The sequence below is a fragment of the Notolabrus celidotus genome, chromosome 4 (assembly GCF_009762535.1).
Source record: "Notolabrus celidotus isolate fNotCel1 chromosome 4, fNotCel1.pri, whole genome shotgun sequence".
Taxonomy (NCBI): Eukaryota; Metazoa; Chordata; class Actinopteri; order Labriformes; family Labridae; genus Notolabrus; species Notolabrus celidotus.
This window is the reverse complement of record NC_048275.1, coordinates 11,495,984-11,519,642: the sequence shown is the minus strand read 5'-3', so window position 1 is coordinate 11,519,642 and position 23,659 is coordinate 11,495,984. Positions and strand designations below refer to the sequence as shown.

The following is a 23,659-nucleotide window of genomic DNA, read 5'->3' as shown; positions in this document are numbered from 1 at the left end:
TCGAGTGAAACATTTCAAAATGTGTGTTGTATTATTTTGGCGTCTTTATAAAATGAGCTGCTGTTGAATACTGTCAAAAGATCAGACAGAAAAGAGAAACTGTAGGAGGCGGGGCGGGGCGGGACACACTGCTGTTTGTATAAAGAGAGGAAAGCTGTCAGAGCACTATGTGTTTGCCTGTGTGTGTGTGTGTGTGTGTGTGTGTGTGTGTGTGTGTGTGTGTGTATGTGTGTGTGTGTGTGTAGGGGGGGATAAAAAACTGAAATGCAAATTAAAGATGTTTGGGAACACAGTGTGAACTGCTCCACAGTGGAAAAACTATATGGTAATATCCATCTTATTGATCCCTTGTTGTCAGGACTCTAGCATCTTGTGTTTATGTTGTTCAAACTACCTCTGACTGGGATGCTGGTTGATGTTTTTTTCCCTCTTTATTTCCAGTAAGCACTCATAGAAAAAAGGTTTATGAAATTAAATGACAACAAAAAGCAAGGGGGGACTCAGAGTAAATGGAGATTAATTAATAAGCTTAATTATTGAAATCACATCGTGTGGGTGGTGCTGAAAACTCGAGGTTGTGTGTGTGTGGTAACAAACGATCGCTGCCAGTAGAACAAATTTCACACACATCTTCGTCAAGGTGGTGTAAACAAGCCGAGCAAGAAAAAAACACAAATCTGGATTTTGCAAGAGAAAATAGATATAGTTGTCTTGTTCCTTGTATTCATCATCAGGTGTGTTTACAAATGTGCTCACAGTACACAGCTCACAGCAAGTCTCCCACTGCCAGCGCAGTTGACAGCTTCACATACACAGACACCCACCCGCAAGCATCATATCACACAAATCCTACCCATAGATAACATCTCTGTCATATATTATGTAACATCTGCTAAAATTTTGTGACTCACGGCACAGTCATCCTCTGCACAGGACTGTGATATCGGCACACACAGACACCGCTTCTATTGTGAAAACACCAGTGCTGGAGAGTGAATAGTCTTCCAAACAGTCATGATGCAGAGCAAAGATGCCAAATGATTTCTTGTTTTCGTGTTTTTCTTTCGGCATCACTGACAACAGAGGGGTTGGTCATTTTGGGCATTACGTTGTAATCCAACTGTCTGCAGTCCTGCTTGTCCTTTTTTTGCGTTTTTTTGAATCCTCTGACAATCCAGTTAGAAATCCGATGTTTCTCTGAGGGGGCAGTCTTTGTGTTGATTGTGGTCGTCCTCATCAAAACAGCTCTTATCAAAATCCCTCTCAGTGGGAGTCTGATCATTTTCTTTTTGTTGGATTTTGGTCCACCACTGTCTCCAAGGTCATTTTCACTGACGGTTCTCCGTACAAAACACCAACATAGTAACATTTTAAGTCAATGTCAGCTTATTAGTATCTCAATAATATCAATAAGAAACACATTTCCCTTATCACCCTGTAGTTCAGTGCAGATAAACACTATGAATACAAAACTCTTGTACTTTTTAAAACACAAATGTCACCTGCAGCTACTGCTTATTTACACATAGAACACCTTTTTTTGCTTCGTAAAACTATTTCACTTCAAACCCACAATGTATGGTTGTAAATATTACAGTGTGATTGCATAAATCCTAACTCATCCATATGTCTGTATTTTAAAAAATAAAAGTAATCAAGTCATTCTGAGTTCACTCTCTTCACCATGAAATCAACAGAGAACAAAATGAGCACGCTTTGAGGTGTTTACACAGAAAGTAACAGTTTGAACCCAAAAGAAACAAACAGAAATAGCTGAACTGTGTGTGCGCTGTGTTTAAGACCGGTCAATAGAAAGAAATCTGCTCAGTAGTGTTGAGGAGAGTGGAGCGTGTCGTCTTTTTACTCATGTCATGATGCTACAAAACCTTCTTGAATCTCACTTTACAGACAATCTGAAGACAATACCAGGAGTTTTTAAAAACTGTGACTGCTCTAAAACCCCAATTCTGAAGAACTCAGGACTCTGTATAATATGTTGATAAACACAGAGGTTGATGGTTTGCCATTCATTTAAAAGCCTGTATTTAACTAAACATGGTGCAAAGACAACAACAAACTAAACGTTTTTATTTAATGGAAAATATAGGACCCTTTAAATTTTGATTTCAGCTATGTATTTAAAAATGTTGGGATAGGGAAAACAAAATACTGATGAGTTGTGTAATGCTAAAAAAAAAAAAAACACCTGGAGGAACATGTCTTAACTAATTAGGTTAATTTGCATCAGGATAGTAACATCACTAGCCATAAAAAGGTACTTCAGAGAGGCTGAGTCTCTCAGAAGTAAAGCTTGGAAGATATTTACCACTAAGTGAGAGACTGGGTGAGGAGATAGGTTAGCAATTTCAGAATAATGTTCCTGAGTGTAAAATCGCAAAGAATTTGGGGATTTCGCAAACTTCAGTGTCCATGATATCATTAAAGGTTCAGTGAATCTGAACAAAATGGACAAGATTAAAAAACCAATACTGGATTCCATGATATTCTGACTTTCAGGTGGCACTGTGTTAAAAAAAAAAGCCATGACTCTGTAGTGGAAATCACTGCATGGGCTCAAAATTACTTCCAAACAACATTGTCTGTGAACCCAGTCTGTTGCTGCATGAAAACAGAGACTAAAACTATACAAAGAGGAAGCCATATATGTATCAAAAACCAGCACCCCTGATGGTATGGGGATGCATAAGTGCCCATGGTATGAGTAGCTTACACTTCTGGAGAGACACCCTTAATGCTGAACTTTATATACAGCTTTTGGAGAAACATGTATTGCGATCCAGGCATTGCCTTTTTCAGGGAAGACCTTGTATATTTGAGCAAGACAATGCCAAACCACATTCTACATACATTACAACAGCATGGCTCCATAGTAAGAGAGTAGGGGGTGCTAAACTGGCCGGCCTAAAGTCCCAACTTGTCACCTGAAAACATTTGGTACATCATGAAACGAAAAGTACAATAAAAGAGACCCAGAACTGATGAAATTCTATATCAGGCAAGAGCGAAACTTTTCACTTTCAAAACTCCAGAAACTAGTCTCCCTGATTCTCACACATTTGTAGTGTTGTTAAAAGAAGAGGTGGTGTAACACAGTAGTAATCATGCCCCTGTCCCTACTTCTTTGAAATGTGCTGCTGGCATCAAATTTAAATGAGCATATATCTTTCAAAAACAATAACATTTTTCAGTTGTAACATTTGATATGTTGTCTTTGCACCATTTTATCAAATATAATATATTCATATGATTTGCAAACCATCAAAATCTGTTTTCATTAACATTTTAAAGTGTCCCAACTTTGAAATTAGGGTTATATTTTCCAGATAACATAAAGATCCTTTTTTGATGAATAAATAAGATGTTGAGAAGAAGCCAGCTCAGTACTAAAAGGTGACCTCTTTGTTCAGGTGCAGGCATGTGCAGTAATGCATTACGAAGCTATCACTAGAAAGCAGCACTATTGCCAAAACGCACAAGCAATAGGTTTCAGAAAGGCAAGTGAATGCAACGTCTTACATCTTTCATGCATTGGATTACATCCCATTTGTATTGTACATCGGCTGCTACATGATTTGGGAAGTGTTTTTTCTCTGGCCATAGCAACAGAAAAAAAATATATTATCTACAAGTTGCCCGTCTCCACAAAGAGGAGAAATTTTTGTCACCTCTGGACTGCATCTGACATCAGTATTCAGTGCTGTGGGAATGTTTTCAATAGTAGATGATTCACAAAAGTTGCACAAACCCTCGATTCAGTGCAGGATTTTAAAAGTCTTTGTGCTGCTTGTTCTCCACTGCCTTCTGTCCTGTAGGTATGACACATCTCCACATTTTGATTATATAGAATATATGAAAAGATGAGTTTCAAAGGACACCAATTGAAAAAAGTGACACCAATCCACTACATTTATAGACAACACAAGATTCAAATGAAAACATATTCTTTTTAAAGTCATGGAAGTTCATGCAATCTGTAATGGCTGAGGTTGTTGGGAGTTTTTCCTTCCTTGGATTTGAAAGTCTGGGCCTGAGTTGGTCCCAAGTGGTCTGAAAGTGAGCCATGCATGTGCCACCGTCAGCCTCACTGTGTATTTAGTGCATGTAAACAGAAGACTGTGTTCAGACCTGGATCACTGTCAGAGCACTTGTGGGACAGCTTGTTACAGAGTTATTACTACTGCTGCTCTATGACTATCATTGTAATGGTTTATTACCACTCTGGGCAACACACTGACATCAGTTCGATTTTTAGGATTGTGGTTCACACGGGAGTTTTATGGCAATATGCAGCCGCAAGTCTTCTGCAACTGTCAGTGTTGAGAACTTATATCAAACACTTAGGTGCTGAATAAATCTCAGAGATATATTTTTAGATCAAAGATAGCAGTAAACACACTCAATATGACCCTCACATGCATACTGCAGATGCATGCACGGATGCCCACGACACCCGTACACACACGCATGCACACTTTGACACATTTTGACTTGCGCACGCTGAAATTTCATTGCACGACTTTCTCACAAGCTTCAGTCTGTGACACGAGTCCTCTTTTTCTGAAATTGTTTATTCCAATAATCTCTGTCTTCTTCTTCTTTTCTTCTTCTTCTTTTTCTTTCCAGAGCGGCCTGTCTCTGTGGCTTACTGCTGGTGTTGCTTCAGGCTGAAAACAAAACACAGGAAGGAATTTGTTAGTCGTGTTTTTTTTCACTGACACAGACAGATCTGACAAGACAGCGCTCTTTAACCACAGGGAACAACGAGCCCACAGGGGGAAAGATATTCTGTTTCTGCCATTCTCTGTCCCTGGGAGGTAATCTCATTTACCTGTAACTCTATGTCGCATGCCAGTCTTAATACGGCGTAGATGGCAAAATAAACAAAGACCTCATTGGTAATGTATCGAGACAAATGTGAAAGAGATGTAACACAGTAACCCTGCAATGCTTTTATCCCGCTGCTGCATTATAAAGAATTTCCTTTTAGAGGCAATGACAGCTCCACTGTACATGAAGCATTAAGCAATAATCCCGTTCCACCATCTTCTTATAATTACAGTCGTCTATTACGCCTGCTATCTGGCTGTTCCCCAAATTAAAACAAAGGAGAAAAATAGGAGCATACACCCTCATGGTTAAGGTGCAATAATTACTGTGGATTTGGTCTTTATCTGGAGCCACTGATTGTTTTTCAAGATGACAGGCGCTGCGGCTGCATTCTGCGGCTTTATCACCATGAAACAAAGCAACTCCAGAGGCAAAAGTGCCACATTTAATTAAAACAAAGAGATAAGTTGGTCTGAGGCTCATGCAAAGCAACACCCACCTAAGTGAGTGAGCATTGAGAGAATTATATTCAGGATTTAAAGGCAAAAGGAAGTGTTCAGTGATACTGCCTCTGATCTTTGCAATGAATGACTGAAATGACAAAACCACATTAGCATTCAGGGTTGGTCTCAGTAATTCAATTGCCTGAATGTCACAACAGAAATCCCAACAATAATGCACAAGTAATTCAATACGTCTTTCATCCTCGTAGCTTTTTGTGTAATTGTTCCTCTTGTCAGCTTAACTTTGTTTCGTGATACAGCTTTGAAACGCTTTTTGCCTCAGTGTGACCTTATCTTGTCTGCTTTTACCTTTTGTTCGGGGAGACAAACCAAATCTGACAATCATAAAGACAGAATAAGATGTTTGTCTCTGTTTGTGGCCAACGGTCTGAGCCTGAAACAAAAGTCGTCCCCAAAACAGCACAACAAATTCAACCATTTTCATCACAGTCCTGGTTAAAATGCTCCTCCAGAGTTCCCTAATAGGAGCATTGCCTGGCATACACACTGAACTGGAGAGAGAGCGAGAGAGAGAGGGAAAGAGGGAGGAACAGGCACCATAGCTGTCAGCACCTATCCCGGTAATGGCTGTTAAAGCAGTGGCCTCTACACCCTGTCTGCTCTGTCAGGACTCATCAGGCACTTTGGAGTCTCTGAAGAAAGGAAGGACGAGGCTCTGGTTGCCTGTAGTCTTCTCTGGGAGGGGACAGGTAGCAGTGAAAAGGGAGGGGGAGGGTAACAAGAAGAGAGAGGCAGTGCAAAGTTAGAGTGGGCTAGAAAGAGGGGTCAGAGAGGGAGAGCAAGTCTGGTCAGGGGGTAAAAGAGAGATAGAAAGAGGCCCTTCAGGAAGATTTATCCAAATTATTAGTTCACTCCATGTAGCTATAAAATGTTCAAATTAGTGGGGCACTATATTATTCTGTGTGCCTCAAGCAAACTGACAACATATAGAAGAAAAGCTAATATAATTCATAATTTTATTTATAAAGCGGCCAGCATTTTTTTTCACTATGAGGCACTGGTTCAGCTCAGATGGTAAAGCATGTGCCCCATGTAGAGGCTGCAATCCTCACAGGTCCTGATGTCCTGATCTGATGCATGTCATCCCCACTCCCCTCATTTCCTGTCGCTGTACAGCTTTCCAATCAAATGAAGGCAAAAAAAGCCCCAAAAATATATTAAAGAAATCATATTTTGCTACCGATGTTTGTTCTGTAAAATCACAAGAAACAGTTTTATGTTCTAGACCAGGGGTTCACAAACTTTCACCCCCTGACTCCAAAATAGAGGTGCCAAAGACTCATGACCCCCACTGTCCCTCACAGTGATTACATATTGCATTATACTTCCTTTAGCTGGTCTGTAGAACATCAGCCTTCCAAAATGCACATATTGCTGTGTTTCCTGTGCTGCTGAGAATTAACCTGCTGCTATGGAGGCTTTTGTAAATTAACTGTTACTGAGCCTAACTCTGAACCTAACCTTAGTAGTCATCTGGCAACAAAGAAAGGCAGAAAACTGGTGAAAAAAATTGTATTTGCGAGGCTTCATTTAAAATATAACTACTATTTTTGTTGATATTTTTACAATAACTGGTAAAATATGCCAATTTAGATTACTTAGAAATACTCTTTATAGAAAATTCTGGAATACATCTCAGACCCCCACTAGTGTCTCTGGTATGGGAACCCCTGTAGACCTGTTCATGATGCCTCCTCACTGCTTTTCTAAACAACAGCTGTAAACCCACTGATAACCAGCGTACAAAGACATGATTGGGAGAAAGTAATACATTTGTCCTACAGTTCATGTTTTTCCTCTACTTATTTCTCTTGTGTTATCCTTGTGTTCCCGTTCTCCCTGTGTGTATTTCCATTCTCATGTTCATCTACGTTGAGTCTTTGTGTTCCTGGTTTACAGTCTTTTCCCAGGGTCATGCTCATGAGTTTATACTGCTTCCTGTTTTATTTTGTAGCTCTTACACCTTGTGTGTTGGTTAACTTCCTTCCCTGGTGTGTTTCCCTCCACTTTGATTACCCTGATTAATTTCACCTGTGTCTTGTGTCCACACCTGTTGGTCGTTATCCTGAGTGTAATTAGTCACTGTTTTCTCCCCTCAGTGTCACTTTAGTCTGTCCTGTGTCCTCCTGTGATCACTCATGTTTCTTGTGTGGGCCTTGCCAGGGATTTTTATGTCCTTCTCTCACTTGGACTTTGTATTTTTTCATTGGATTGTCTCTTTTGTTTGGACTCTGAAAGGAAGTTTTTCCTATAATTTTTTGTCTACAACTGGATCATCTTCCTTTTTAGTAAAACTGTGAGCACATTTTTTAAATTGAATTTTAGAGGCTGCAACCAGAGGAAGATTGACATTTTCTCAATTACTGACTGAAAATTGTTAAAAAAATAAGAGAAATTCCAAATACAATCTCTTTTAAACCAAAGATGATGTCTTCAAAATGCTTCTTTTTTGTAATGTTACAATGATTTAACTGCAAGTCTTCACATTTTAACAAGCTTAAACCATCATATTTTAAGGCTTTGGTGCTTGACAAACACCCAGTAGAAGCTCAAAAGTAGACCAATTATATGAACGATAGATCTTCTGTCTGTCAACTGATCAATAAATGTAATTACTTCCAAACTTCGTTGCAGCTGGGTGTGTAACTTTTCCAATGCCTCAAGTCTAAATCTGTTGCCTTAAGATATAGCTCCAAACATTTATCACAAATTGATCAGACACGAAGCTTCCAGCTGCCACTCACTCATTGTATCGTTTTGTAAATGATTCGGCTCTGCCATCGTCCATTGTGGAAAGAATCAAAGGACAGTTTCTATTTTACTGAGTGCTGGAGAGTCCTACATCTTCCGGCATATACATAAATGTAACGAGTATTGAACTTCTCAGCTCATGTTGAATTCTAAAGTGGCGTTAGCACTGGATGAAGGTCAAACTGCTGATTCTGTAGTCCACAACTAACCAGAGTGACAGAGCAGTGGATTACAAGGATAGGTTGTTAGTTCCAACATTTAAAGCAGACTTATTATGTGGATCCATATTTTAATAGAACATAATTATAATGTTATGATGTTGGATTTAAAAGTCTCAGCAAAGTTTTGAAATGCACAGATGTTGGCATAATCCACGGATGTGCTTTTCAGGTTCTCTGAGAACTCTAGATCTTAGCAAGACTTGGCCTGAACCTGATGTCAGGCTCTGCTGCCCCCTCAGGTCAGTATTGTAGGACATGCCCTCCAAGCAGCTCTGTCAAATTTTCCCACGCCTAGAAAGTCCATTTCACCGCTTGGCTTTTCTTCTGCACTGCACTTTGTCTATCCAGTGTGTTTATTTAACCTTTTATTTAACCAGAGAATATCCCACTGAGATCCAGATCTCTTTCACAAGGGTGACCTGGCCAAGAGGTCAGCAGTACACTTCATACTAAATATCATATGATATGATCAAGAGGCAGATTACAGACAGTAAGGCATAACACAAAAATAAATTAAATGTGCAAACTAGTTCAGAAATTGAAAAACACCAGCGAGGTGAAGTGAGTACAAATCATCCTGGATTGTATTCCATGTAGAGAGGAGCAACAAAATTGAATGCTCTTTTCCCCAGAAAGTTTCTTGTAAGTGTTCTTTTGGATGTGAAGGAAAATCACAGCTATTTTCTCCTCCCGCAGATGAAGGCACAAGAAAGCAGAGGGGAGATTTTACGTTTTTTTGGATTACAGCAGCCACAACAAAGCTGTTTCTACTCGCCACTTCACCAATGACTCCGTTGCAAGCTGGATTTGCATCTCAGCTGTTACTTAAACCTGCGGCTGCTCCATCCGTAGGGACCTTCCACGGGGGATCGGAACTACAAGCTGTAGGTAACATAACATGTAGGTTTCGTGAACATCAGCTAACGTGGGGAGCGTGCATGGCCGCTAACGACTCAGACATTCTTAGTAAAGGCAGAACTTTCTTATTGTTTCATGATTACAGAGCTGTGTGAAAAGTGACACACTAGTTTTGTCTGACTTGAAATCACTGGAAAAGGCCTGGAACAAAGTGTTTCAGGCAGAGGCTGAATACTGCTGAAATGACAGTTTTCATGGACGCCAGTTTTAGATTAATAAGGAGTTAAAGCTACTCTATATGTGTCTCAGACTGACATAATGAAAGTTGAAAATGAGTATAATAGGTCTCCTTTAAATCACATGGCTTGTCACAGTGCACACACATTTGGCATTACGTAATTTGAATGGTATATGGACAGTACTTACATAACGCTTTTCTTCTGACCACTCAAAGTGCTTCTACATTACATGTCACATTCACCAATTCACACAGTGATAGCAGAGGATGCTATGTGAAGTGTGTATCTGTGTTAACTGCTTCCATTCACACACATTCATACACTGCTGGCTAAGCCACACAGAATCTATTTGGGGTTCCAAGGACACTTTGACATGTGGAGTGCTGGAACTGGGATCAAACCATGAACCTTTTGATTTAGATACGAGGGGCGACTCACTGAGCCAAAGCCCCCCCCCTCCCGTGATCAAGGACTAGCCAACAGCATCATTTGAACTCCACATGAACGACTATCGAGTAATATGGTATCAGATTTCATCGTGTGTTTAGGTCAGGCTACATACACACATTTTCCACCGCTTTCACAGAGTGCATGTTTTTATCAATCCAATTCATTTCCAGTACTTCTAACTGTGGGTGTACGTGTCTGATAAAGGAGCTATGAGGTGAGGTTCTGTATGAAGGAAAGTGTGATGCAGTACAGCACAAGGTGAGGCAGGGATGTGTTACAAAAACAGGTCATGGTGTGTGAGTGAAGGGCCCTGTTAATGGAGTAATCCAATAATCCTTCCCAGGGTCACACATGAGGGATGCTGGAAACACGAGGACGAGAGTGTGCAGGAGAGGATATAGAGACTTTTATTTGCCTCTCTGTCTGAGGGTAGTGTTTGTGAGGATGCTAAGGTCACCTTGGCACCCTGTTGGCATGTGTGTGTTTGTGTGTGCACCAGGTAAACGCAGTCTGTGGCGGTTGCTAAGGGAGCTGTGAGTCATGATTCAGGCATGACCCTCCCTCCCCCCCTCCCGCTGCCCTGACCTTATTAACAACACAGACAGCGATGCTCAGGGCAGAATGTGTGTGTATGTGTAAACACAAAATCTGTTTGTGTGAGTTTGGGGCTGAAGGTGTGAGAGCAGGACGAAGAAGTGTGCCTTTGGGGGAGTTGAGGAGAGCCTTAGGCCTCAGCTTGCATGTGTGTGTGATTGTGTGTGTGTGTGCGCAGTGTGGCAGAGGAGGCACGCGAGAGGAGAGCTCAGCAGCGACAGTCCTGAATTAACCTTTCACCTTGCCTCAAGCAGGGAGAAGATGCAGGCACACATACTAAGATCCACACCACACCACACACACCACACACACGCACAATGCACACACACATATATGCCTGCCCTATTAGCAGGTCGATGGCTCAACCATTTGCATTCAGAGTTACTTTACACTAAGCACCGTAATCTCTCACACTGGTCGCCGGCCTCCTCGCTCTCTGTGCCTCTGCCTTTTAAATGTGCATTAGTTTGCTCGCCAGTTTGTGTGTATGTGTCCTCTGTGATACTGATGCTGAATAATTACCAGGGTGAGTAGGCTAAATGGATTGTCCCCAACCTCGCCACCATACCCTTGGGGCTTGCGTAAAAATCAGCATCAACATCTCACACACTCTCGCACACGCTATGCACACAAACGCACGTAGAAGCAGGGCAGAGGTCAGCATTGTGTAACTAAAAAAAAACCACCCAGAAAGCAAAGGCTGTGCAAACGTAGTGAGCGATGTGAACATGATAATATTATACGGGTAGTTACAGCCATGCAGCCCCATTGGTTCGGACTACAACCCCGCTGACAGTTCCCATCAAGAGAGCTGTGCTTTACTGGTGGCTTTGTTTCCTCTCTCTCGAGGACTCAGAGGGGCTAATTAGAGCCTGTGTCTGTTTTATTCTTATTGTATTTTAATGTGTGTATACTCGGACTAAAACTTTTCAGGCTGCATAAAAGCCACCAGAGCCTGGAGGACATTTTCTAATGTGACTATGAGCTCTATAACAGCACTTTTTAATGGTTCAGACTGCTGGCTGTCTCTAATAGGAACACTGTTTAACCAAAAAGAGAAGCATCTACATAATAGAGCCTGACAGATGAATCAGCATGCTGTTCAGCTGATCCTATTGGCATTAATGTTGACAAATATACAGCAGCAGTACATAATTGGTTAACAGACCCAATGAGACTTTTTTTTAATCATCTATAGTGTCTGCTGTTGATTGTTCTTAAAGATTTAGTTGAATCCCTCACACATCCTCATCACAAACTTTTATAATCACATTTTTAGGTTCCCTTTCTTTTTTTTGGTAACTAGTTGCATGAGAAATAAGCTGAATTAAATAAGTGGGAACCGTATAAAGCTGTATAAATGCAGTAAAATAGGATCTCACTGAGTAACACCCAAGGTTTGAAATGAATCACAGCATTGAATCATTGATGCATCTTGATTTCATAACGAGTATAGATCTCAATGCAAAAACAGATCAGCAGATTGTGCAGGTTGTAGCTCAACAACTGAAGAACCAAACAGAAAGTGGAACAAAACAGTAACACCACAGCTGGAATGTAATACAGTATATCATCTCAGTGTCATGCTTGTTTTTAGCCCCATCAGAAGTAGTTCAGTCTACACCCTGCTACAGTATGACATGTCCTTTTGCACTAAATGATCCCAAAGCTAACCCAAGTCCTAATTATGGACTGTTATCAATCTCTATGTAAGATAATATAAGGGATCAGAAGGGCAGCCAGCCCCCGGGAGCAAAATGAGGAACATGGATCATCTTGTGAAGTTATACTGAACAGCTGAGGACAAGCGGCAGTTGCAGAAGTGTGCTCAGGCTGCCTATTAGCCTGCCCTTCTACATAACAGACTCAGAGTCTTGCATAATCGATTCAGAATCCTTATAAATATGATAATGAGGGGCTCATGTCCGTAAAGATTGGGTATTCAGTTATTTATGAAACCTATACTGAAGTATAACTTCACAAGATGCTCTACATCCCTCATATTAGTGCAGCTGCTCTTCTGATCTTCACCTCTAAAATAGCATTAAGGCAAACTGTAGACTAAAATTATGACTTCTTTGCATGAATTTAAGACTTCATTCATGTTAATTTACAACTATATTTTGTAACTGTATGATTACATATTGGAATTTCTCATTGTTTCTTCTATAAAGTGGTCCTAGCACTCAGCTGTAGCCCTCCTCTGTGCATAAACAAAACAAATGGTCCAGAAAGCCCAGATTAGGATCTGTCAGGGCCACTAATGCAGGGTTACTGACGCCTTAATCGACCTGAATCCTACACCATTCCTCTTATCAATGGACCTAAATAACATCACTCCTGTTGTTGTTTTCATTGCAACTCTGCATCAACATTTAGCAGCAATCTGAACTCTATTTCACACTGTGATGATATATTTTGCATATTTCCTCTGTTAACATGCATGACGACCTGCAGGCGCTAATCCATACAGATCACAGATAAACTATAATCCTTTACACTGATAGCTATGTCACCACATTACACTTTAAATTGTTGGTGTTTTGTACTGTAGCTGGCTTCCATGGAAACAACAACATGAGAAAATCCCCTACAAGGTAACAGAAATGTAAAAAGATGAGGAAACATTCATTAGTTTCTGCCCACACTGCTGCATTTACCTTCCCAGAAGAGATATTACAAGTTTGACAACTCCTGACTCTAACTATTACATAGGGATGGCCTTCTAGGGTACCAGAAATATATATATAACTCTTAGAAGTTGATTAAAAACCACTGTATGAAGGCAGGCATACAGTCACCGCTGGGAACAGCCTGCCTTCAACAGAATGCCTGCCAGATTTTACAGCTGTAGGGTTAGAATAACCAATTCAGCTGTGCTGACGGCCTTATGTTCATTTTTAATTTTTCCTTTTTTTTTTTTTACAAACCAGCCATTATTTTTAAAGTACTAAGAGTACTTCAGTCAGGATCCAACATGGGGATTTAAAGTTTCTCCATCTAGCTCAGTATTTTTTGCTGCCCACTTGTGTCCCTGTCTGCTAGCCAGCGAAGTTGGCTGTAGTTATCACACAGTGCAAACTAAAACTGTTCTGCTCTGTTTCTGTGGTTGTATCTCTGCTGTTATCATCCTGTACAGGTCCAATTACAGCAGCCAGACTAGAGCGTCTGTGTGGAGTCTGCAGCGTTTCAAATGACCTGCAGCTGACCGTGCATGGAGCAGATGCATGCTGTAGATAGGGAGAGCTGGCAGAGGGGTACATCCAACTGTTTAAAGAATGGAGAAATCTGTCATGTTTTTTTCTGATGACACATTCCTGATGCCAAACATCACGCACACACACATACACAAATGCACACAAATGGACGCAGATACACACTCCATGGATGTTTCTGCGGTGAGAGCTAATCCCCTGCCGCTGTCAGCTGTGCCTTCGTCTCCTCCAAAAAGCTCCTTACACAAGCCAAAGCTCATCCTGAGTGTGAAAGAAGACACACACAACCCACAGAAATACATACACATAAATGAACACACACACTCTCGCTCCAAGTTAGAGTTGAAGATCTCACATCACTTACGCAAAGCCTTGTCCGCCCTGTGAACAGCCCACAGATATGAAGGGAACAATCTCAATAGCCTGTTCCCATAAGTACTCCGACACGTTCCTACGTTTCTACACGCACCAATATATAAAAACACATCTGTGCAGCTGAACACTCCATAATCAGACAGCTTGTTCTTTAAGGGAGAAGACATAAAAAAATGTGCTCGTTCTTATGCCATGTGCTGCAGAATAAGCCACACTGACATGCACAGCCCTCATTCATGGGTCCTTATGTCCTCTTATTTCTAAACTTGCTCTGCCTGAGAGGCTGTCTGGGCTCATATTTGTGCTGTAGCCTTGGTGTGCGTGTGTATGTCAGCAGAAAAGTGACACTTTACACACTTTGCTGCACAATAAAGTGTGACAGCTGCATTATTTGCTATCATATCATACCCCTGCTACTCTGATTTCAAGGCTAAAATGTAACACACACTGATGCAGGGACGGGTTGTCTGTGTGTAAGTTAGTGAGAGAGATTTGGCCTAAAGCGGTCTCTAACACACTTTACCATACTCGTATTGTGTTTCACCTGAGTGACTGGGTGAAGGCAGGGGAAGTGAGGTCGATGAGGTGGAACCTTCGGCCATGTTCTATGTTTCCCAGAGGATCGATACAGTGGTACAGCGGTGCAACAGAGCTGGCAAGACTCATTTCCAGTACCAGTGTTCAGTCTCACGGACTTAAAAGAATTCAGCACGCGTGCCTGCAGTAAGTCTGCGAGGGCTCAGGGCTGTCGCACTGTGAAATCGCTCGTGCTTTGAGGGCTCTCTCATGGACTTTTTCACACTTTATGCACACTGCCTGCAATCCAGCGAATGCTGCTGAAGGGAATTATACACAATCCATAGCGCTGAGGCTGAGGAAATAGAAAAGGGACATTTCTAGCTATACTTTAGTCAAACAGTGAGTACCTTCCTCTACATGTTAAAAGTGTCTGTAACCATAAGACAAGGACATGTTGAAGTCTTTAATGTCAAGTGCTGTACTTCTCATCAAAGGGGCAGATATTCATTACTACCACACTCAGGGCATTTATCATTTCTTCAGAATTAAACAAAGATTGGAAATTTAATTATCATTTTATTGACAGATGCATCACTAGGTCCTTCACTGAAGTGTTTCAAAAAAGCCCTCCATCACCCTTTTTTGTGAAAAATACTGAATAAAACAGATGTATTGTATTCTCTCCTTTCACAGACACCCCTTTGGGGTTATCATAATACTAGAACCTTCTACTTTGAATTAACAACAAGAAAGAACATGACACCCTTTTCAATACACTGTCAGAACTGAGTCCTTGGCACACAAAAGAGGGTTATCTTCTATGTATTACTAGCCTGAATAGGGATGTTCTGGAGCGACTTATTTCCTTATGGTTTAAGAAGAAATTGAAATTCGAACTAACCAACTCGTCTAAAGGAAATAAGAACAGTCAAAAGCACACTTTTTTGAATATATTTGGAAAACGCTAGGTTTATCAAGTGTGGCTAACATTAGCAGAGCTAGTACCACCAGGCTACAGTCCTCCGTGCAGGTTAGCTCTCACATGCCTGTGTTGATTACACATTTCTCCTGTTGAGTGGTTATATGCCAGTTTAACCAGACAGCCTACATTAAAATGTATCTCCATTGTTTAGATCAAAGTACTCTCAAACTGTGCCTCGCTGCAAGATGCCATCTGTCAGCTGTGCTGGTTTACATCAGGGTAGTAGAGCATTATGGCATTATGACAGTAGCCACTAAACAGAGCTACTGTACAGCCTCTGCTAGTGGTAGATGACTGCACTACAGCTTAGAAATATGACCATCATTTTGGGTCTACAATGATAAAGATATTAATGATTTGTTTAACCAGCTAGTGAGTCTTATGCTGACAAGTGAGGCTTTTAATGTACTTCAATGTGAGGGGAAAATGTAGCATGATTCTACATCCATGACTGATAGTGAAGTGGGGCCTAGTGTGGTGTCTTTTCATTGGGCCATATGTGCATACATAGTAGGTCTTCTTCAGAAAGAACTATTGCTGATAACGTGCTTGCTATCAGGGTTGTCAAGATACCAGAATTTAATCTCTACATCTGTCCACCATCACTGCTTTCTCCTCTATTTTTTGCTCACTAGTTCTACAGTCATATTTGACTCAGAATGAAGATCTGTTTTTATAAGCTTTGGCATTTTTTGATGATATTGAATGTAATATATGATACTTTTCAAAATCACATACTTAAAAACGATACAACTTCAAAGTCTCTAAAGTTTTGATCACCTTGGTGGTGGTGTTTGTAAATGCAGGGAATCAGACCTCTGTTTGAACTTTTAAAAGTTCTTACTTTGCTGTGTTTGGGATTTCCCTGTGGGTTTATTATTGGGCAGTCGTGTTGAGCTTACAGCAAACAGTCCACAGTCCAACAGACTTATAGAAAATGCAGCTAACAGGTGACATTGCTCTCTCTCTCTCTCTCTCTCTCTCTCTCTCTCTCTCTCTCTCTCTCTCTCTCTCTCTCTCTCTCTCTCTCTCTCTCCGTCTCTGTCTCTGTCTCTCTCTCTCTCTGTCTCTCTGTCTGCAACAAACACTATGGGGGTATACTGTGTGTCTGTGAGGAATGAGACCAGCCTGCTGTGTTCAGGCTGTATAAGTGCTGCAAGTGTGACAGAGAGCAGACTAGAGCAGAGCCACACAGCAAGCTCTGGCTGCATACAAACAAAATCCAGCACCTTCCTGGAGGGAGGGCTGAGAGGAGGTGATTGCAGGTTTGTTTGCTCCTAAAACTATAATCCCAGTGAAACAGTAAGAGAATAAAGCAAGTCAATGTTTTTTGATTGAGGGTTGAAATTTAATTGTAGATTTTTTTAACAAAGCTATAATTCTTAGAAATGTCAAATACAAAACTGACTGAAAGTATCAAAGTGTTGATAATAGCCTCCACATTTATTTGAAAAACCAAGAGTTTGTTCCTTTGCTTTGAAATAGGACTGAAGCACAGCACATAACCCTCACCACTTCCTGTAATCCTTTCCGTTTAGGTAAATGACTTACTTTGTTTCCTTCTATCCAACATCCAGTAATCAGTCCATCTCGTGTAATTCTCCCTGCAGCCTCTCGTCTGTGTCTCACTGCCCTCTTTACGTTGATGTCCTGTCAATCTATCCTCTCCATCTAGGAAGTAGTAATGCCCTGCAGCTGTCAATGTCCTTTCTATAGCTGCTCCTTATCTCTCTGACTCCACCGTTCACTTTAATTTAAAGAGATTTTTGCAGAAATTTGGTTCCACCTTCACCTCTCTGACTCCAGTACATCCTGTTTCTGTCTGTATTATTACTTTTCTCCATGTCCACCCGTCTGCTCTTATCAATTCTGTCCCAGTCTCTTGCCATCTCTCTGCCCTTTTTTGAAATTTCTTTTCCATCCGCCTCCAACATGATGTGTCTTTCTGTCTCTCTGCATCTCTCTCCCCATCTGTCTCTCTGTGTTTGTGGTGCATAACTGTCTCTCCAGCGTCTATCAGTCTTGCCTACTCTTCTTTTCTCTCCCTCATAAACATGACTCTTTCAGTGTGTCTGCCCTCTTTTCCGCTTTACGACAGTAAAACTGACAAAAGGAGAATTATGGGCCACCATTTGCTCGACAATTTAAAGCTTGTGTGCACAGATATACATCTCTACAATCACACGTTTTAGAAGTTTAGCTGACGTTTTCAACCAGGCAGGCTTAGTGGCCAAAAAGCTGTATTAGGCATTCAGTATCTCGCTTAGTGGCTGGTATAAGTAATGGACGATGCCTTCTGCAGACATTAACCTTTAGAACTAGACATAGACTTTAAGTCTCCCCCAAAACACAATGACACATTTTCTCTCTCCGGCTGAACATTTTTTACAACAATATGGTCATTCTCGAACATTACCAGACTACACTTGCAAATGTCTAATGTGACATGGTGGTAGATCAATTACATTTTCAATTTAACTCTATTGGATGCTTCAACTAGTGCCTTAACTTTAACAAGCTAAATGCTAGTTTGTCTGCAGTCTGTCTGCTTCAGCACATCCCACTGTAGCTCTCTTAATGGACATTTATCAGCCTCTGTAGGAGGAAGAAGGATTTGACTATTGGCTGTGAGTCAAATTTTGCCTTTAAAATCTTAAGCTAATCCAGTTTCTGCCCACATACTGTTTCCCCTTCTGTACCTCAACAGTTCTAGAGTTATTATCTTTGACTTCCTCAGTTCATTGGTTAGACACACAGACTGTTAATTAAAAAGGACTCATAAGTGTTCACTGACCGTGATGCCAAAAGATTTAAAGCTCCCTCTGCTGACTGGCTGCAGTAAAGGTCACAGACTGCGCCTCCTTGATGTTGACAGATGGAAGAGCGGCTTTCTATATTTTTCTAACAATAAAAATTAGATAAATGTCAAATACATAGTTAGTTCTCATTATGCTGATTTATGTCCAAGTTCATTTTTCTGAGAAGTTTAGTTTTACTTGGTTATTCGATTGTAAAAACAGTGAAAGTGACATCATGATTGAAAGCTCTATACAAATGCTGGCTCATGCAGCGTTCTGTACCTGATTAGCAGAGAAGAGAAAGGACGGCAAGAGAAAACATTACCAACACTAACATATGACTCGTTGAACTTTCATTAGCAATAAGTATCCGCTTCAAATCAACACAAGAATCTGTTCTGCTGTGGACTCTACCCACCTGAGGGATCATTATGGCCACAACAGGGAAATTTAGAGGGTTACAGCACCGGAAGACAGTGCAAAACAGTACTGAGTAAACAAGAGTATATAAAATAGTAATTATTATAAAAATATTAGCATTTAGCAGTGCTGCAGGGCCACTGTGAATGCCTTGGCTGCACTATTTCAGTGGCCCTTGAGGGGATCTTTTGGCTTTAAAGCTCACAATGGGTGGAAATGAAGTGACATTTTCCATTCTGAATACAGTCAAAGGTGAGGCGTGGTACAAACTATCAATACAGCAATACATCATCATCCTGACTCATGCAATACAGTTATTGCATCACTGGCACTGAATATCAATATCTTCATTAAAAATAAATATGGTGTTCAACTGTGGTGACAACAAGGGCCTAGTTCAACTATACTAGAATACCATCACAGTCATGAACATCTATTAACCTCTCTTTCAGTCGCTTCAGTTGTGCCAATAAGACACAGATCTTTCTCCTCATCTCCATCTGTCAAACAACCTTTTTGTGACACTACATTGATACATAACACCGTGTGCTTTTTCAGTAAGGCTGTTAGTATCGTTTTTCTTTCGGTCTTTTGATGAGTTGTTCTTCTAGATCATTTTGAATGTCCCAAATAAGTCTTACAACTGTGCTACAGGAAAGAGGGACAGCCTTCACTTTTGAAGCACTCCTCTCATCCAGCATAGCTAACACCATATCCTATGCTGCAGGGAGGATGAGCTCCTCTGCTCTTGTGTGGTTTCTTGCACCGGGTATAGCTTTGTAAGCTACTTCCTATGAAGCAGTGAGAGCTTTGTTCTCTGAAGCAGCCTTCACAAAACAATGCACCTGCAGCTGGTCCTCATCAAATTTTCTGTGGTTAAAACTTGAGGGGTTTATTGATGTGACTGGTGTAATGCTTTTAAATGTCATGTTAATTTTTTTGAGTCTGGTACCGTCAGCTGTCAAAGTTTTCAGACATAAAACACTCACGGGTCTCATCTCCCAGCGCATTCACTGAGCACCCAAAAGCAGGAGAGGCTCTGTCATATTTGCTGGACTTGGTTTTCAGTTGATGACTGTCACTTGTCTTGTTTGTCTCAGAGGCTTCAGCTGTTTGTTTTTATCCCTGTCAGATATCTCTCCATTCTGTCTACTCTTTGTTTGAATGAACACCATTGTTAGTGCAAATGCAAGGTTTGTTTATTGTTCTGCCTTGAAAAGAATTTAGACATCAGGACATTAGTTCTGTACGACATGTTCCCCCTAGCCACACCACCCCACGTCACGTTTCAGTGTCCCTGTATATTATCCTCATTGTGGGGAATGTATAGTGTATCTTATTATTGTATTGAGTTACCCTTTGATTCTCACCTCTATCTTTGGTGTTACCGCATCTTTTTTTTTTAAAGTAATATTTTTGCGGTATTTTTTTCTTTATTGATATGACTGCTGAAGAGAGACAGGAAATGTGGGGAGGAGAGAGTGGGTCAAGCAGCAAATGGTTGAGGCCGGGGGTCGAACAAGCGACCTCTGCAACGAGGACCAGAGCCTCTGTATATGGGGCATGCTTAGACTGCTAGGCCACCGGCGCCTCGAGTGTTAGGTCTTCTATCAAAAAGCTTCCTCAAGCTTTTCATATAATAAAACCCTCAACAACAGCTCTTAAAACCAGATGAAAATCAATCAACTAGGGGTGAGAAGCCAACAAATTCACTGTATTTCAATAAAGGCTTCTCTTTTCTTCATGTTTGTACAGTAATCTGCGTCATTTCAGGACACTGACCCCAAATTCGTAAAGTTTGAAGTCAGTACAGGTCAGTCCATCACCCATTTGGCTGAATTTAATTCTTTTTTCATGAGCTGTAAGGCTGGGTGTCTTGTTATGATTCAGTTTTTGCCTCAACAGTCCCAGGAGACAGGTGAAACATCTGATGATCCCGGTTAGTGTGGATACAGTATATAGCACACATTGTATAATGTATTAACTGGCTAACACACCACACACGCAAACATAAATCTTCTTTTAACCTTGGAGAATTTGTTTTGTTTCTTTGTCTCACCTCCTTCCCTCCATGCCTCTCTCAGCCTTGTTACTGCTGTTGTTTTTCTCACTACACCCACCACCCTCAGTCCAAGAGTTAACTTCTTTGTTGAAGTTGGGTGTGTGCAGTCCAGACAAGTTATGCCCTAGGGTGAGTAAATACAGACTCTTCAGCTGAAGGGCCTAGCCTCTTTAAAAATATGAATAGGAAAGAAGCGGCATCCGCAATAACAAAATTTTATCCTTGAGAGGCCTTTTATCTGACAAATGCATTCATTTATAAAGCACCTCATTTTCATCGTGATGCTTCAAATAGAGAGAGACTCATACATGCACACATGCACCAAACATAGCCTATGGCCATGCTTGCGGCTATCTCATGTTAAATGCATGAAATGTAACTGGTCCATAGCACGCTCTCTTCCTGTCCTGCTGGTGGGAGTAATTTCCCTCACACCGGCTGGGATTACTTTTTTCTGAATAAAATGACCACCTCATTGTGTGAAGGAAGTCTTTATAATGAAATCACCTCCTTTCTATTGTACTTCCACATTCTGCTCCACGTCTCTCTAAATGGCTTCCACAAGCAATTGAAAGGACGTCCATCCAGTGAAAGTATGCCATTCTGTCGCTATCATCAGATATTTAAAATGTACAACCTCAGCACATCGAACGAGCAGGAATACAAAGAACAAATTTAATGTCTTGATTTTTTTTTTTACTGTGTCAGCTTCTGTCAGAAAAAGCAGCACAAAGGCTGAGGATCTCCTTGTCTAAAATGAAAAAAGTGGTGTAGTCTTTGGGTCCATCTGGATAATCGTGGTGTCAGACCATGGCCCAATGATTTCATCCTCAGGTCTGTGGTGATTCGCCCACTCCAATAAAGTGCACAGCTGGCTTTTGTGATCCTGTTGCACATTGACACCAGTCTGATCAGCTGCACCTGTATGCTTAGCTTGGTAGTGGTGGCTCAAACTTGAAGTACTTTGGTAAAAAGTTCATACTTTTGACTTGTCAACTGTCTGGGAGTGGTTTTTTTTAAAGTGGAATGTGCCGTTCAATGTGGTGTCGTTACTTTCCATTGCAGCGGCAGCAGGATCGAGGAGACACAGCTGTGGCTTAACTATGGTGTGCGATTATAAGAACATGCTAATTTCAGTCCTAATTGCATCGTGATTAATGTGCCGACGACCCTGGTCTATTTATTTATTCTCATTTTATTGAATACTGCTCCAGTAAACACAGATTTGTTCACAGAGAGCTCCTACATCTTCACGTCACCAAGTTCACAATGAATTCCGTGAAAGTCTAACAGCTGAGTCTGCAGGAATGCAGAAAGTGCGTGACTTGGATTTGCAAAGTGTGCATTAGAGAGCTCATAGACTTGGTAATGTGACAGTGGGACCCTCAACTCTCACACACTATCTGGGAACATGCCTTAAAGTCTGAGTGTGGAGTTTAGGATTGGGCACATACAGATTCTTACTCAGCTTGTTTTGTCAGTTGATTGCAGGACAGATTTCTACCATTGTGATGTTATCTCCTCTATGAATGCACACTGGCAGAAAAAGACAGACAGTGACAATTTCTGAACAGATTCACATCACGTGCATCACCTCTATGGCCAAGGGAGGAGAAGGATTTAGATTGGAAGTATTTGCTTATTCAAATAGTCACACAAACAGCCACAAAGCCCCCTGACATTCTTATCTCTTCACTTGAGTCTTTGTTTGTGTCTTAAATCTCCGAGCAGAGTTTGTATAAAATGGGATAAGAATGCCCAGTTTCTCTTCGTGGATTCATAGTTCTGTCCTCACTTGTAAGGTTGAAAAGTTCCTCTAGTAGTTAGTAGACAAATAATGGAGGAGACCTTGAAACTTTGCTCTCAAACCTCCAAACAGCTGGCAAATTGTAGCAAGAAGTTGGCGTACATGTGGGATCATCAGTGTATTTCTCTTTTGTCTGAGACTGGGTTAACAAACGGGAAGATGCTGTACTCACTTGTTCTGGTGCTTGGAGCCCTGGAGGTGTGCATGGTACTGCTCGATGGAGTTGAGGACCACACTGCAGACACTGCATGAGTAACTACTGCGCAAACCTGCAGGGAAACAAACCCCCAACCACACAAGTTCAGCGGTTAAGTACAGGTTGGAACAGTTCTTAAAAAGCAAATATCATCATCCTCATCTGAATCATATGCAGCAGCAGCAGCAGCACTGAATCCAGAGTGAGCAACAATAGAGACCTAAGCCCACACCAAGTAACTGTCTTATTTTTACACTCTGCAGTGCTGGGTAATTTTTCCTAATTAGAGTGCATCTGGAAAAGATTTGATTATACTGATCATTAGCAGAAAGCCAGTTGCATTTTTAGATCCTTAGATCACTGCCTCCTTCTTTCTTCCTTTTGAAACTTGAACTTAGCAGGGTGAGAAGTATTAGGAAAGTGCAGAGGAAGAAACGGAAACAAGGTTGAGTGCATGTGTGATACTCTGCACGGCATGCACATTTGTAGTGTATTGGTGAATGTGTGCTTGAAATAGCGTGCCTCAGACACAGATGTGAACTAATTAGAGGGTTTGCAGGTGGTCGAGATGAACACCCAAAAATAGATGGATGAGGCTAGAGATGCGTTGATAATAGTGGAGAGAGAGCGGAGAGACGGAACAAGTTAAATTTCTGGAGAAAAAAAAGGATGTGTATTAAAAGATGAAGCAGAGGAGTTGGAGACATGGGCAATGATAGTGAGTCGTCGTGCAGCGCAAGTGATGTGAAATACATGCTGGGGTTTAATCGCCATGGGAGAAAACATGACACGGGCATCGT

General features: G+C 41.1%; 1 protein-coding gene and 1 long non-coding RNA gene across 3 annotated transcripts in view; one reads left to right on the top strand and one right to left on the bottom strand.

The window, feature by feature from the left end:
- Nucleotides 1-701: 701 nt before the first annotated feature.
- zgc:171482 (zinc finger protein) overlaps nucleotides 702-23,659 on the bottom strand; it is an 83,173-nt gene continuing 60,215 nt past the window's right edge. For both annotated transcript variants that reach the window (XM_034682531.1, XM_034682532.1), the window contains exons 6-7: nucleotides 22,836-22,932; nucleotides 702-4,685 (exon numbers count right to left, since the gene is read on the bottom strand). In XM_034682531.1, coding sequence (XP_034538422.1) covers nucleotides 4,664-4,685; nucleotides 22,836-22,932 — 119 coding nt within the window. In that variant the 3' untranslated portion in view covers nucleotides 702-4,663. The remainder of the gene's footprint in view (nucleotides 4,686-22,835; nucleotides 22,933-23,659) is intronic.
- Nucleotides 7,494-23,659, top strand: part of LOC117812012 — a 67,053-nt gene continuing 50,887 nt past the window's right edge. Inside the window, exons 1-2 of the long non-coding RNA XR_004631106.1 lie at nucleotides 7,494-7,668; nucleotides 9,041-9,228. This is a non-coding gene — a long non-coding RNA (uncharacterized LOC117812012). The remainder of the gene's footprint in view (nucleotides 7,669-9,040; nucleotides 9,229-23,659) is intronic.